Raw genomic sequence first — 16829 nt, 5'->3', positions numbered from 1 at the left:
TGGGCAGCAGAAATGAATATGAAGCTGGTGGTCAGGCGAGACTACAAAATACAAAGTATAGTGGGTTGTGTGCTAGTAAAAGTGGATCTGAGCTTCTGAATGGTCTAGGGAGAGAGAAACATAGTCAACTACAAACTTACTGTTGGGCTCATGAAATATAAACCAAGAGAAGAAGCCATTCATGTTCGCAGGACTAGAAGATTCTCAGAAAGGGAGCCCTGCATGGCATAATGACCAAGGTCCTTAACCACAGCCCTAAAACAAGAGCCAGCCCTTTCTTCCTGGTGAGATTTTCTCATGTGATCCACAGAAACTCTGGAGATGCCCATCTAAATGACTGACTACATCGTGTCCCTTCTGAGTGTGGTATTAGAATTCCAGAAAATAGCTTTCTTTCAACTATCCCTTAATCACTTGTATGTTATTCAGGCCAGGTTATATATTTTTACCACTTGATTTTTTTTCTTCACTATCCCAGAGAGTAGGAAAACAGAATAAAAATAATTTTAGAATAGCTTTCTGAATATTTAAATTTACAAATATGTTCTAATGTGTTTGTTAGATGTTTTGGAGAAAAAAAATACATATTCCTATAAGATGTCATGATTGGACCAAAAAGAGAATAAAAATAAGTTAACACTCAAGCCAAGAATTTAGAAAAAGAGCCCCAAATAAAACAAAACTGTAATAAAGGAATAAAGTTGAAAACAAAAATTAATGGCTTTTGGGAAAAAGCCATTATCATTATATCATCATTATATGATAAGTCAAGAGTTGTTTCTTTGAAAATGATGATAAAATAGAGCTGTTATTGGCAAGTCTGAATAAAACAGAAAAAGATAAAATGCAAATAACAGAGGACTTTATTTGGATATGATGGAGAATTTTAAGATGATAAAAAATTACTGTGCATAATCCTATTCTAAAAATGGATGAGTAGCTGAAAGGAATTGAAATTTAGAAATTAATTTAAAAATTAAAGACCTGTAGAGAACTATAAAAAAGTTTTAAAAATGCATTATTAAGCTCTGGAGCCAACTAATTTATAAGCTTTTGTAGATTTTACAAGTTCTTTCAAACTTTCAGGGAAAAGTTTCCATTTCAAGTAACTGTTTTATATCACTGGAGAAGAGCGAAAACCTCCAGATTAATTTTAAGAAGCAAAAGTAATAATAATTCCAAAATTTGACAGTTTTCCTCAAAAGAAAAATAGAGACCAGTTTTACCTGTAAATAAACACAGATGCAAAATCTTAAAAATACTAGCAAATTGATTGAAATGGTTAAGAGTAACACATAGTACCATGTTGGCCTTATCCAGGGAACGTACAGATAGTTCAGTATTGGATGATAGCACATGAGTTGAGCTGAACCAGACCAAGTGTGTAATTAACATCCATTTGTTTATTTTTAAATGGATAAAAATTTGTCTATAAGGTACTCTTACAAATTTGTGAGGAAAAGAGTGTGCTCTACAGAAGATTGGCAAGGGACACATGAAATTTAATTAATTTCTCTAATAATGAAAAAGAAACCCATTAAAACAATGAGATCATTTTTTCGTCTCCTAAATTGGAAGGACGAAACAACCTTGTTGACGTTCAGGGTTAGAGAAATTTTGATGAATCAGAGAATTTCATTCACTGTGAATATGAATATTTTTGATTTACCAATTCCAATTCTTGGAATACATTCCAAGGATATAATTAAAGCTATTTTAATGCTAGCATTACATACATATATACATATCAATATAGATACATATCTATGTGTATCTATCGATCTATCTATAGATATATATCAGAGAAAACTGAGAAAAAAAGTTTAGTAATAGAGATTTTATTGTATAAACTTTTGTGTATCCAAAAATGGAATATGTACTTAATAAAATCATAGTTTTAAATAATGTCATTAAGTAAAATCTTTTTAAGCAGTGTGATTACACAGTATACATGTAATTACTTTTGCAAAGAAATAAAACAAATGTCTCCTAAAACGTAAACCAACACTGTCCCTCAAAGGTGAGTTTCCAGGTAATATTAGCCTCTTCACACTATTCTGCTTTTTCAAATTCTTTACTTTTGTGAAAATAAAAGGCACTTAAAACTGAAGTTCATTGATGTATTAAAAAATGATAGTTGAAAATGATGGACTCAGATCAAGATAACATTAGATTCGGTTCTTCTATTGTCCTTTTAGCAGAGTATTTCCATTAATGAAAATACTTGATTTTCATAGTTTAACAAGAGTGCTGGTCTTACCACTTATAAATTTTACATAAGTGAGAGGAAATAATCTGGGAAATATTATCACTTTATTAACATAAAGAATTGAGCATGGATATAGAAGTCATGGTAATGTTTTAAACATTTCATTAATTCCATTGAAAAATGTGTTGACTTTAGTTTGGAGTATAAGGATTGATTATGTTTATGTCCACATTGTTACTTCATCTTTGGAAATATAAAATGTCTCTAGTTCATTATCCTAGCCTACTTCCAAAATTACTTTTGTGCCTAAATTTCATAGTCTATGAAGCTTTTCTATGTAGTGTTGCCGAGAATAATGAAATGGTCTGGGAGAGGCATTTAATTCTTGTCTGTCCTTGTGATTTGAGGTTTAACTTGTGTCGTTTGACTTTTTTCTTTGACTCCAGTTAAATAAAGGAGCTAAGCCATGTAAGGCAAATAAATGGGGATGTTTCCCTATTCATCAGGCTGCATTCTCAGGTGCCAAAAAATGCATGGAAATAATATTAAAGTTTGGTGAGTAGAGGCTTTCGTACATTATATATTGTAAAGAATCCTATTCTGGTGGATTTCAAATATTAATTTGAAAAATATTTAATAGAGTTTATACACCTGCTTCTATATAAATCTAAATGTCCTTTTTTTCCTAAAATTCCTCTTATTTATTTATAATGTTGTCTTGAATTTTTTCTTCTAAAGGTGAGGAACATGGATATAGCAGAGAGTCTCATATTAACTTTGTGAATAATGCAAAAGCTAGTCCCCTCCACATGGCGGTTCAAAGTGGTGACTTGGAAATGATTAAAATGTGCTTGGACAATGGTGCACAGTTGGATCTGATGGAAGTAATTGTTCATATTCTACATGCTACTTTTATTTAGAATTGTCATAAATTAGATTCCAAAATGCTTTATAACTCCTTTACATTTAATTTAGATTGAAGTAGGCATTATTTTTTGCTGCTCATGTAGAAGCAGAACAAGAAAACATCCCAAATTTCAGTCTAGCCAAAGAATTTTAAGAGCTACCCAAAACAATTGCAAATGCAAATACAGTACAGGTAATGATACTGATAATGACGGTAGAGATACTGAGATGTTAAGAGCTATCAGATTACATGGAAACAAAATTGCTAGCCATGATTCTTATATTGATGCTTGATTTTGTTGACTTGGGAAGAAAAAACCCAGAGCTGAATTTAGGTTATATCCTTAAATTTGGACTTAAATATTGGTTCTGGTATTAAACCTCTTTGCAGAATGGGAAGTGCACACCCCTTCACTTTGCTGCCACCCAGGGAGCCACTGAGATTGTTAAATTGATGATATCTTCCTATTCTGGTAGCAGTGATATCGTCAATGCAGTGGATGGAAATCAGGAGACACTCCTTCACAGGCAAGTTTCCTACCTATCATTGTGTGTACACATTTTCAGTCTTCATGTATTAAATTGTACGCTGCCAGAAAAAGTTAGTGCTTATAGTAACAGATTCTATAGTTCAGAAGAAAATAACATAAAGATTCTGTGTTTCAGCTGGAATCTCTGTGTTCCTCTAAAATTAGAGCGTTAAATAGATTTTCATAAAATAAAATTTCCATTGACATGTTCTGGATCATTTCTCAGGCCACCGGAATAGGCTCAAGATGAATTCTCTGTATGTGCAGGAGGTCAACAGACATGTCCTTTCCAAGCCTTTTTCTAATCTGTTTCACTTCGTCATATGTGTCTTCTCATGTTTATTAGAGATAATGGAGCAGATACATAGGGGTGTTCCACTTTTCGCACCCCATTACCCTTTCCACTCACCCTCACAATTACAAATGTTTTCAAAGCATCCAGTTTTAGGAAATGGTCACCAAGCACCAAACAAGATAAATGTGTGTGGTGTTTTTGTTGTTTTGTTTTGTTGTTTTTTTTTTTTTTTTTTTTTTGAGGCTTAACAGAAATACACATCAGAAAAAAAAAAAAGCATCTGAAACTGTAGGCTTACTAGATGGTAGGACGGGAAACAGGCAGTGTGGACTGAGTTCAATTCCTTTTGGAAGACAAGGATTAAATGCTTCCTGTGTGAGTGAAAGAGGTAGGCAAGATGAGTCTTCCCTTTCTCTCTTTCTGTCTTTGTCTGTCTCTCTCTCTCTCTCTCTCTCACGCACACACTGTGAGTATGCAGAAGCCCTGAATGGCAGGAAAGAGCTGAGTATTCCCAATAGGTAACTGGACCAGGAAATCTACACTATCCCTCAGGGACAAAGAAACTCTGGCTACCAATAGAAGATCTAGTTCTCAACTAGGGAGGTGGATATGAATGTCCACATTAGTAAAAGCACCAGCCACAATGAGCTATGTGCGAATGGAAAGAACCTCCCACTTAGGATGTGTTTGCAAAGTAAAATTTCATAGCAATGAGGAAAATTTATAGAGGACAGCAAGGTCAATGAAAGAGTAATTTGCTTCCAAGGAAATAGAAATAATAGAGCAAGCTGAAAATAATTTGAAAATAAGGCTATTTAAGATGTTCAGAAATTTAAGGAAGGAATAATCAACTATGTGAAAATAAGTAGATTAAGATGATAGATTATTAAAAACAAATTGGCATTTGGAATAAAAGACTGGTGATATGAAATGGCTGATCAGAACAAAAACAAAAGATAGATTGACGTCCACACTGGAGAGTCTCAAATTGCTGCCCCTTAGAATCATGGGGGTAGTTTATAAAGTCCTCATGCCAGTTCATATCCCAGATTACATCAGATTCTTCACGATGGTCTTAGGAACTTTTTAAAACTCTGTAACTGTTTCCAGGTTATATCCAATTTAGAACCCCAATGATCTGGATATAGTGAAAATGTGTGCATTTAGATCACAGCTTTAATGTACAAGTATGCATAAGAAGGAATTATTTAAGGAAAAAATCCATTCACCTTACCCATAAGTGTCTTTAGCCTGGTGACTACTCTAGTTGGACATACTCACCTTGGATTGGCTGTAGATTTCTTGGACCAATTCAGTCCAATTCTAATTAACCTAATACTTACTTAGAATCCTGGAATATCCTTCTAATAGCCAGTGACATTTGGAGTTTATCTTGAACTTCAAAGGAAGGTTTGTTCTTTGGGCTAGAATTCTTTTTTTTACCACAGTGCAAAGACCTCGGTACATTATTCTGGCTGAAACAATGAGCTTTAGAGTAAGGGGAATGGGGTGCCAGCCCTACCTGGTTACGTAACATTTGGCAAATCATTTACCTCTCCAAGCCTCAATGCTAACATCTACTGAGAATGTGCATTTTTAATGAACTCCCAGGTGGTGTCAGTGCTGCTGGTCTGCAGCCCACACTTTGAGTAGCAAAGCTCTAGACTGGGGGGAGGGGGGGTACAAGAACAAATCATATGGGGCTCCTAATGTTATTATTCATTTCCCTTCAATTACTAAACAGGTTTAATGTAATTTAAATATAAAACAACCTCTTGTGAATTTGGGGTGAAAACTGACAAACTGATTCTGTAATTTATATATGAGGCTAAGAACAGATGAGATAATCTTAAATAGGGACAAAGAAATTATATTTTAATACGAAACATAAGCTTTCAATTATTAGCATTAACATTTGCTATGGAGGCACTTTAGATTGAAAACTTTGGTTTGCTTTATTAATGTCATTTTGTGACTGGCTATGACGTAATGCCACAATGACTTCAGTTCTCCCCATAATTTGTTTTTGGCTTCATAAAACCTTAGGAAAGCTAATGCTTTGTTAACTTTGGTGAAGAGAGGGCATTTTGAATATTGCAGGTGAATTGTAGGTGCACCTTGCATGCAACTGTTTTTTCCCCCATGATCACAGTGATAACAGCCTGTTCTTTTGTCGTTTACTTTAAGCTCTTAGGACAGATGTTACTACTCACTTCACATGTTCAAGATGATTTGATGAGGACATAACCACTTTACTAAAAGATGAGGAAGAAAATATTGTGATGTGTTTGAACTTTCTCGATTACTATTACTTTGAAAATATTACCCTAAATCACAATCAATTATAAATTTTGAAAGGCTATTGATTTTCTAGCATTTTATTATGTTGTTAAGTGATAATGTAAATAAACTTTTTGAGTATAGTATAGCTTTATTTTATATATTTATATCAGTAGTACTTTAATATGCTTCTCATTCTCTTTTTGCAGAGCCTCATTATTTGATCACCATGAACTGGCAGACTACTTAATTTCAGTGGTAACTATTCTATAGACAGTTTTTTGTTTTATTACTATTTACAGTTAGAAAATCATATAATTACATAATGGATTTTCAAAACTAAGCCGAATTTTGTTGCTTATCAGCAAAAAAAGTTTACAAAAAGATGACCGACACATTTACAAATAGAGTATGTTATATACGAATCCATAATGGCCGGACTTCATTACCACCAAGTTGGGCAGAAACTGTACCCGTGTTTTTAGTGTTGGGAGTTGGTGGGTACATAGCAAGGACAGTTCTGTGAAGCAGTCCTCCAGGAGTGTTAGGCTTCACAGCTCTGCTGACTCTTCACGCACAAACAGCTTGGAGAGGGACACAGGACAGGCGGTACATGTCACCTTCCGCATTCTCCGTAAGCTTCCACCCCGGCTGCCTCAGCGCCGTCTTTCCAAGGATGGAAACTGAGAAAAATACTGTCCAGAGTTTGTTACAACTGAAAGCCCACAATCTTTTTCATTCTAAGAGGTGTACTCAGTTGACTTTCGAGTTAAATTTTAACAAGTCATTTACACAGATGACTATATGATGTATGTATTTAAGCCCCACCATATCAGCAATGAATGTAGTTCCATTTGTCGTGTTCCTCAGGCGTTTGTTGTCAATAGCAACTATTGAAATTGTGATATTTACATAGAGGAATCCTGGAAAGATTCATTATATGCCATAGTTTTGTCATGCGTGGTTTTCTGCAAACACAGCTGTGTCTTTGCCTGGCAAGAGAACTGTGGCAGGAGCTCACTAACCAATATCAGGCTTTCAAAGGGGGTACTGGTGCTGTAAATCATCATCTGTATTTATTGGTCCCCAAAGAACAGGGAAATATCCAGAGTCGGAGTTTAAGCTATTTTATCCCTGTCCAAGAGACAGAATTCTTCCCATGAATTTTTTTTAAGCTTTTGTTTCTGGTCCTGCAAAATATTATAACCGTAACACATAATGTTAAATATTGACTTTTTAATTTAAAATCTATCTGTACGATATGATTTTTAAGTATGCATTTTATCAGATATTTGACTAAAATTTTACTTTAGGATCTGAATTCAGTTATTTAAGTTCATCTATTTTAGATGAAGTAGATTTTTTTAAGTGAACTATTTCTTGTGAATGTTTTAAAAATCCTATATGCAATAAATACGGATGATTTTTTTATCATGGATATTCAAAAAAATTTTTTAATGTTTCTTTTTGAGAGGGTGTGAGTGAGGGAGGGCCAGAGAGAGAAGGAGACACAGAATCCTAGGCAGGCTCTGGGCTCCCAGCTGTCAGTACAGAGTTGGATGTGGGGCTTGGAACCCACCAACCGTGAGATGGTTACCTGAGCCAAAGTCGGACACTTAACTGACCCACCCAGGCGCCCCTATCATGGATATTTAAAAATGTTTTCTTACATTGAGAACTAAACTATTGGTATAGGTCAAAGGATTTTAGTTTTATGATTTCGGTAATAACATTGATCTGTCACCAGATGTCAGTCAAAAGGTTAACACGTGGGGATAATTTGTTGTTGAAATTATAAAAGAATGCCTTGATTTCTGATGCTACAAGATATGAATTCTAGGGAGATTTCAAGTAGTTATATAGTTATACATTTGAATGCTAGCCATATATGGACACTTTATTTCAATGAATTAACATTATTTACAGATTACAGTTTGTAAGCTAATTTGTTCATAAACTCTTTATTTTAGGGAGCAGATATCAATAGCACTGATTCGGAAGGACGTTCTCCACTTATATTAGCAACTGCTTCTGCATCTTGGAATATTGTAAATTTGCTACTGTCTAAAGGTACCATGAGGGACCAGGCCAAGCTTTACAACTACTACTTAATTTGATATTAAACATTTATTAACGACTTATCATGTGCCAGGCATTGGACCAGGTGCTGTGAATACAGAGATAAATAGAACACTTGCCCTGTCTAGAAAAATTGTAAGTTCAGTAAGGGAGTGACCCTTAAAAAGATAATTTCGAACAATAATAGATGACATTTGTAAAGCAAGTTTTATGTTGTGTGCATGCTGCTGAACATTTTATCTACATTCTCTCGATGATTAATCCTGTGATGTAGGTACTGCAACTGTCTCCACTGTAGGTACTACCTGATGTAAAGATAACAAAGAAGATAACTACTGTCCCTTTTTTTCTTGATATCTAATCTCTCCATCTTTATATTTTATGCTTTAAAAAGGTGAGATCTCCTACATTAATTAATGCAACAAATCATAGATTCTCTACCCACCCCCACACACATACGCAGTAAGGTAAATCCATTTTAACCAACTGAGCCACCCAGGTGCCCTTGGGTAAATCCATTTTAAATACAGTTTTCTTTTATAAATAAAGTTTCCTGTAAGCTGATGGTTGACAAAGTTTTAAGTAAAAAATCTTTGATTTTCTTAAACTGAAAATCCACCATTGGTCATGCTTTAAATAAATGAGTAGAAGTTATATTTATATTATGTTTTTATAGGTGCCCATGTAGACATAAAAGATCATCTTGGACGTAATTTTTTGCATTTGACTGTACAGCAACCTCATGGATTAAAAAATCTGCGACCTGAGTTTATGCAGGTAATGGATATATATGTGGATTTACATAAAGCAAGTTGGGTTCAGGTAAAAGATATATATGTGGATGTCCATAAACTGAGTTAGGTAAAATGATTTTGCTTATGGTTTTTATTATTATGAAGTCTCATTTTGGAATTTAAAAATTATTTTAAAGTAAAAATTCCATATTTTAATATTTACAACATGATGGTGATGATTATGATAATAAATTTCATTGGGGTTGAATTTTTCAAGTTAGAAAGGTTTCCTATATGCCCCATCTATTTTTTCTTAAGTTTATTATTTATTTTGAGAGAGAGAGCATGCGTGGAAGGGGCAAGAGAGAGGAAGAGAGAGAGGATCCCAAGCAGGATCTTCATCATCAGCATGGAGCCCAGATGTGGGGCTCTAACCCACAAACCGTGAGATCACGCCCTGGGCCAAAGTCAAGATTTGAACACTTAACTGACTGAGCCACCCAGGTGCCCTCTCTATATCCCCATCTATAATTTAGCTTTCCATCAGTATTTTAACTATTACAAATTACATATCAGTGGAAAAGCCAAGTATGGGAGTGAATTCATAATACTTAATCATCAATTAAGGAAAACTATTTGGGGTGCTTCAGTGGCTCAGTCAGTTAAGCGTCTGACTCTTGATTTTGGTTCAGATGATGATCTCACGGTTTTTGGAATCCAGCCCTGCCTGGGGCTCTGCACTGACAATGCGAAGCCTGCTTAGGATTCTTCTCTCCCTCTCTCCCTCCCTCTCCCCCCCACCCGCCTCTCTCTCTCTCTCTCTCTCTCTCTCTCTCTCTCTCTCTCCTTTCCCCGCTCATGCTTGCATGCTCTCTCTCTCTCTCTCTCAAAATAAATGAATAAGCATTAAAAAAAAAAAACCCAAACTATTCAACATATTTCACTTGACAGGTTGAAACATTATCTCTGTATTTATATTCACCAGCTAATACTTATCAAGTGACTATTAGGTGTATCTGAAGTTCACCATATTTTTATAATAAATAGATTTTTAACATTGTCAAAGTCTTTAATTGAGAATAAAAATCCTTGTAGTTGCATGTTTAAAAGTAAAAATGTTTATTGATTGGACTAAGTGCTCATTTTCCATTCATTTTTTAATTTAATATTCATATAAAAATAAAGTAAACCTAATTTTTAACATCTCCTTCCTTTTGTCTAATGGAACACATTAGCATTAAGTTCTTAAGTGTTATTTGGGACAAAAAAGTGAAAGGAGGGCTGAAGAGGGTGGCCTGTAGCAATGCTGGATTGAATAAGTTAAGTACACATCTTATTCTTAGGACTTTGCATAACCTTTAATATGGAAGTCTACATTTCAGGGAGACAGAGCATGCACCATCATCCAAATTAATTTTACTCTAGTACCTTTGAGTTACTTATATTTTTGCCCTCAAGGTGTATATATTGACCATTGGAAAATTCTGTCCTACAGGATAGTTTGAAAAACACTACATGAGCTTGAGAACAGTTATATTTAGAATATTAATTTTTTCCATAGATGCAACATATTAAAAAGCTGGTAATGGATGAAGATGATGACGGGTGTACTCCTCTACATTATGCATGTAGACACGGGATTCCTGTCTCTGTAGATAACCTCCTTGACTTTAATGTGTCCATTCATTCCAAAAGCAAAGATAAGAAATCACCCTTACATTTTGCAGCCAGGTAAGGGTCCATTTACCTTGACCCTGTGAGCGTGCCTTCTTTCTGTTTAATATTTGCTTTGAAAACATGAAACCTAATTTTTTCAAGTTACGGGCGTATCAACACCTGTCAGAGGCTTCTGCAAGATATGAATGACACGAGGCTTTTGAATGAAGGTGACCTCCATGGAATGACGCCTTTGCACCTGGCTGCAAAAAATGGGCATGATAAGGTAGTTCAACTTCTTCTGAAAAAAGGTGCATTATTTCTCAGGTAAGGATATGTGACCAGAATATTTATGTATTTTTCATTAGCCATTTTTTGGCTGTTTTTCTATTTTATTCTGAATTATGATATCTAACTTTCTCACTAAGTGCTTTTGTCCATCTTATTTAATTCTCAGAACCTACATGATTTTTCATATGTTGAACAGGACATCAGTTTTATTTCTAATTGACAATGACATCAAGGTTTATAGATTTGAAGACTTCATTTGAGTTCACAGAATAAGTGGCTTGGTGCAAAGTAGTTTGAGACACAATTCTTCATATTTTGCTTTGTCATGCTACTATCCTTTTATGCAGATACATGTACACACACACCCCATACAAATTCAAAGACTTTTTCATTCTGTCTGATGAACGATGGACGTGAAAATCTCTCTTTATGCTACAACACGAAACATGAAGAATTCCTGAATTTCGTTATACTTAAGTCTAACACAAGGAGCAAAAACAAATTAAAAATAATTAAACATAATTAGAAGATAGCATAATTAAATGACATCTTTGTAAAAAGCCAAGTTTTATAGAAGTGTGGTGAACTATCTTTTAATTTTACCAATGTGGAAGCAAAGAGCTCATTAGGCTAATGTTCAAAAACACACTTCTGTATCAGAGCACCAGTCCTGCAAGGTAGGGCTGCAGCTGAGAAGTGAATGCTCTGCTCAGTTCCTTTCTGCCTTCAGCGGACATGCGTGGGGGACCCCAAATGGATCCAGGCCAGACACTTGTTGCTTAAGTGCCTCACAATTGAAATGGCGAGGTGGCCCTTGCAACCTAAAATAGGTGCTCACTAGCGCTGAAATTAAGTTGTGTCAGGATCTCATACTTTTTTTTTTTTTTCCATCTGTAATTTGGAAGGATGACAAGGCTTCATTGTATTTACATCTTGAATTTCTGTGAGAGAAAGGATGTTTTCTAAAGGGATTAATAAGCGTCTTTGAGAGCACTGGAGGAATGATCTTTTCAGTCCTGAAGTCTTAGAAACAGAAGTAGCATTAAGCTAAGCATCTTAAGGCCGTGTATTGTAAAATATTATTAGCAGCAGCAGCAATTAGTGGCCATGAAGACTAATAACCACCATCATGGAAAAGTTTTGATACAATATTAAATGAAAGAATAAAACAAGATTTAAAATAGTGTGTATAAGTACATTATAATCTTGAAAAATGTGTTTTTTCAAGTTTTACCCACCCACAGATGTTTGATGTGTTTATATACTTTTATATGTTAATCTACTAAATTAAAAAATATGTGTGAATCACATTGGAAGATTACTTAAGACCATTAGAATGTTTGATGTGTTTATATACTTTTTTATGTTAATCTACTAAATTAAAAAATATGTGTGAATCACATTATTGGAAGATTACTTAAGACGATTAGTCTTGAAATTAGCTCATTTTTAGAAATATGTAATACATATTTAGTTGCTAGAACTCAGATATGCATTTATTTTTTGTACTCATCAGACTCACCTTTCAAATGGGTGGCATTCCTTCCCAGGATTCATCTGAGAAGTGAATGAACAGTCCTTTCTTAACTCTTAACAGTGACCATAGTGGCTGGACTGCTTTGCATCATGCTTCCTTGGGCGGGTACACTCAGACCATGAAGGTCATTCTTGACACTAACATGAAGTGCACAGATCAGCTAGATGAAGAAGGGGTATGTACTGTGTTCTCCCTACCTACCCAAAGTCTTGGCATTGAAGAAACTTCCAAAATTGCATGAAAGCGTCCTTTCCAGCCATTTTATTTCCTTCCTTGCTGCATTCATAGTCTTTTGTTGGGTTCTTACTCTGCAGACGCTAAGTGAGGAATGAGTAAGAGGGGAACGGAATAAGGAGAATGCCAACAGGTGGGTGCATGTTGAGGACACCTCTTGAGTCTCGCAGAGAGTCCACAGGCCCACATAGATTGATGAAAAAATTTTCAGTACTCCCTGGTGAACTGAGAAAAATGAAGAGGTCCGGGGTATGTTTTCATATAGCTAAGTGTATTTGATTTGAAAGACTATCCTTTATTCTGCTATAATATACTTCCTCTTTTTATGGAGAGTATTAAAATTCACATTCTTTCATGAAATGATAGAGGTAGAAGGTTGTTATTGCTTTTTAAGATGTCTTTATGTGTCAAATTAAAGATTGGCAACCTTAGAGCAATTCCTGATTTTTAAAAAATTTCACCAGACTACAAAAAACCAACATCTGGAAATCATTGCTCTACTAAGACAAGAAACCTCTTAGAAGTATTCTGTGTTCACTCCAACATCTTTACTCTGAAAGTCTGTCATTTGTCCTTGCGGAATCATCCCAATATAAAAACAAAGTAAAACAAACCACTTGGAATTGCTTGTGCGCATGCACACACACACACACACACACACACACACACACACACACACACACCCCGTGTGTGAACTAGAAACTCCTTATTTGATGTTTGACTCTGAGCATTGGTTTTAAATTTTACGTATTTTGGTATTAAATAGTTGGGTTTGTCAATAATTTATTTTAAGCAGTTCAAAGATGAAAGCAGTACGATAGCCAAAGGATGACTAGCCATTGTCACTGGATTTTCTGTGTCCTGTTCTCTCTGAAAGAACACTGCACTGCACTTTGCTGCAAGGGAAGGCCATGCCAAAGCCGTCGCACTTCTTTTGAGTTATGATGCTGACATCGTCCTGAACAAGCAGCAGGCCTCCTTTTTGCATGTTGCAATTCACAATAAGAGGAAGGACGTGGTTCTTACGACCATCAAGAACAAAAGGTATGCTTTCTTCCCATCCCACTGTCATTTCGTGTCCTCTGGCACGAGGGATGATTTATAACCTGAAAGGAAACAGAAAAAGAATAAGTTTCAGCTGTTAATCAACATTTCTTAAACATCAGTTGTTGACATAAAGTTTTTAATGTACTCTTTGGGTAATAACGGACATGTTACTGAACTCTCTGGTTTTTGGTTTCCATTTCTAAATCATGGGAGCATAGATCACCTTCATAACACTCATGTGACACTCATGGGGCATGGGTAGTATCTGGCACTATGGTCATTGTCTAGCACACTCTTCCCTGCTCAACCTGAATCTGCCAACACTCTCTTGCCAATACGAATGTGAAAACCGGATGTTGGTGAAAATCCTCTCCGGGGTATATCCAGGTTGTTACTAGGGCCATCGATTGGAATTTCCCTTAACACATAACCTTTTGTGGTTGTGGGTTTTTATGCCATATTTTAAGGAGTTCTAATGATAAAGTTGGAGGGTAGTTTGTCCTAGTTTTTGTACATAAACTTTTCTGTATAATCACAGATATGCTCAAGGGCCCCGTATCACCCAGTTGTGGACACAGAGGTGAGCCATTTCATATTCGAGACAGATAAGCCTGTGTTTTTAAGCATGGGCAATCTCAAGACCCACCTGTCACCAATGATTATTCCTTTGAAACGCTAGCCAATGCAAGTGTGCAACCAGAAGTTTGCCACTGATTATGCAGATATCTAGATGCATTTTACTGATACTGTTAACAGAAAGTTTGGTACTTTTTGGAAGTAGTCTCCTATGACATAGATAGGATCTTGGAGATAAATGGTCTCTTCTTTACTTCCTGTTGGAGATTTATTTCCTCCTTGGTGTCACAAGCACCTTCTTATCGTGTCCAAACAAATGGCAGGGAAGAAAGGAGCAGACTCTGTAATCTCCTGGCAGAATCCATGCTTATTAACGTACTTGACACATGTTATTTTGTAGTTTAATTCAACATGATATATATACACGGATTACCCATTAAATATCACGTGTTCAGGTGCGCTGGGGGGGCTCAGTTGGGTGTCCAACTTCGGCTCAGATCATGATCTCACAGCTCGTGGGTTTGAGCCTGCTTCGGATTCTGTGTCTGCCTCTTTCTCTGCCCCTTCCCTGCTCACACTCTTGTGTCTCTCTCTCTCTCTCTCTCAAAAATAAATAAACATTAGAAAAAATTTAAAAAAATATATCATGTTCAGTACTATGTTGCTGTTGTATATATGTGAATGTGAGTATCTCTACTCAGCATGACCAGCTCATACTATTTCATGATTTCAGGAGAAAAGAAGGTAAAAGCTTACCTTTTTAAGAAGGAATTTAGAGAAAAAGAACAGTGATTATATCCATCCTAGAATTTTCCCACATTTCTAATTTCCACTAATGGACAAGGACCCTATTAATGGTTTGATCTTGATTCGTGAACTATTGGTTCCATTGGAACAATTTCAGGTTTCTCCTAAAGGTGTAATCTTGAATTTCAACTGGCATCTTTGTGGTGTAGAACAGAAGGATTATGACTTGTAATTGTTTTATTACTATCACCATTGTTTTTTGTTTTGTTTTGTTTTGCTTTTTAATAGATGGGAAGAATGCCTTAAGGTTTTTAGTCATTATTCTCCAAGCAATAAATGTCCAGTTATGGAAATGGTAGAATACCTCCCTGAATGCATGAAGGTAAGCTCTCCAGACAAAACTGATTTTGGGTATATGCTTGGCATATAATATAATAGGAGGATTTATTGCTGTAATCACAATGTAAATGTAATTTTCATTTTTAAAGTAAAGTTTCTAACAAAAGGCTATTGATCAGAGAAGTTAGCCAACAAGTGTTTACTTGAATTAAAGAATGATGTTAGTTTTTATATGGAATATAGGAAAATATGGTCAACATTTTTTTATTAGAATAATCCAAATCGAGAACAGAGACTACTAATGGTGGTTGCTGGTGGAATACAGCCTCCAGGTAGTTTTTTGGGGGCACGTATGTTATTGTTTCAAATCTGCGTTAGTTGTTAATATTTAAAACCAGTATGCCTCTCTTAAGGATCCAGATATCTGGCTTCCTGTAAAAATCAGATCTGGTGAGGCAGAAACTTCCGGGCAAGTAGCAGCTGCTTCCTTGAGATAGGGCAAGCACTCTCCCATTTGATACATCCCACCTCTTCCTTTTTTTTTTTTTTAATGCGATTTATTATCAAATTGGCTAACATACAGTGAGTACAATATGTTCTTGGTTTTGGGGGTAGATTCCCATGGTTCATCACTTACATACAACACCCAGTGCTCATCCCAACAAGTGCCGTCCTCCATGCCCGTCACCCATTTTCCCCTCTCCCCCACCCCCCAGTCAGTCCTCACTTTGTTCTCTGTATTTAAGAGTCTCTTATGTTTTGCCTCCCTCCCTCCCTATTTGTAACTATTTTTCCCCCTTCCCTTCCCCCTTAAGTTTCTCAAGTTCCACATATGAGTGAAAACATATATGTCTTTCTCTGACTGACTTAGCATAATACCTTCCAGTTTCATCCACGTTGCTGCAAATGGCATGATGTCATTCTTTCTCATTGACAAGTAGTATTCTATTGTATGTATAAACTACATCTTCTTTATCCATTCATTAGTTGATGAACATTTAGGCTCTTTCCATAATTTGGCTACTGTTGAAATGTGGCTATAAACATTAGGGTACATGTGCCCCTATGAATCAGCACTCCTGTATCCTTTGGATAAATTCCTAGTAGTGCTATTGCTGGGTCATAGGGTAGATCTATTTTTAATTTTTTGAGGAACCTCCACACTGTTTTCCAGAGCGGCTGCACCAGTTTGCATTCCCACCAACAGTGCAAGAGGGTTCCCGTTTCTGCACATCCTTGCCAGCATCTGTTGTTTCCTGAGTTAATTTTAGCCACTCTGACTGGTGTGAGGTGGTATTTCAGTGTGATTTTGATTTGTATTTCCCTGGTGATGAGTGACATAGAGTATCTTTTCATGTGTCTGTTGGCC

General features: G+C 35.8%; 1 protein-coding gene across 1 annotated transcript in view; it reads left to right on the top strand.

The window, feature by feature from the left end:
• Positions 1-16829, top strand: part of TRPA1 (transient receptor potential cation channel subfamily A member 1) — a 54556-nt gene that overhangs the window by 14117 nt on the left and 23610 nt on the right. Inside the window, exons 5-15 of the mRNA XM_047074024.1 lie at positions 2656-2764; positions 2948-3093; positions 3507-3643; positions 6430-6478; positions 8191-8290; positions 8976-9076; positions 10595-10764; positions 10852-11016; positions 12578-12692; positions 13629-13795; positions 15410-15503. Of these exons, the coding sequence (XP_046929980.1) occupies positions 2656-2764; positions 2948-3093; positions 3507-3643; positions 6430-6478; positions 8191-8290; positions 8976-9076; positions 10595-10764; positions 10852-11016; positions 12578-12692; positions 13629-13795; positions 15410-15503 (1353 nt within the window). The remainder of the gene's footprint in view (positions 1-2655; positions 2765-2947; positions 3094-3506; positions 3644-6429; positions 6479-8190; positions 8291-8975; positions 9077-10594; positions 10765-10851; positions 11017-12577; positions 12693-13628; positions 13796-15409; positions 15504-16829) is intronic.

Source organism: Lynx rufus, unplaced genomic scaffold (assembly GCF_022079265.1).
Source record: "Lynx rufus isolate CCGP_SWC_20201006 ecotype Redwood Valley unplaced genomic scaffold, mLynRuf1.p SCAF_12, whole genome shotgun sequence".
NCBI classification, from domain to species: Eukaryota; Metazoa; Chordata; class Mammalia; order Carnivora; family Felidae; genus Lynx; species Lynx rufus.
Note: the sequence above shows the minus strand (reverse complement) of the source record. Positions and strands in the feature narration are given on the sequence as shown.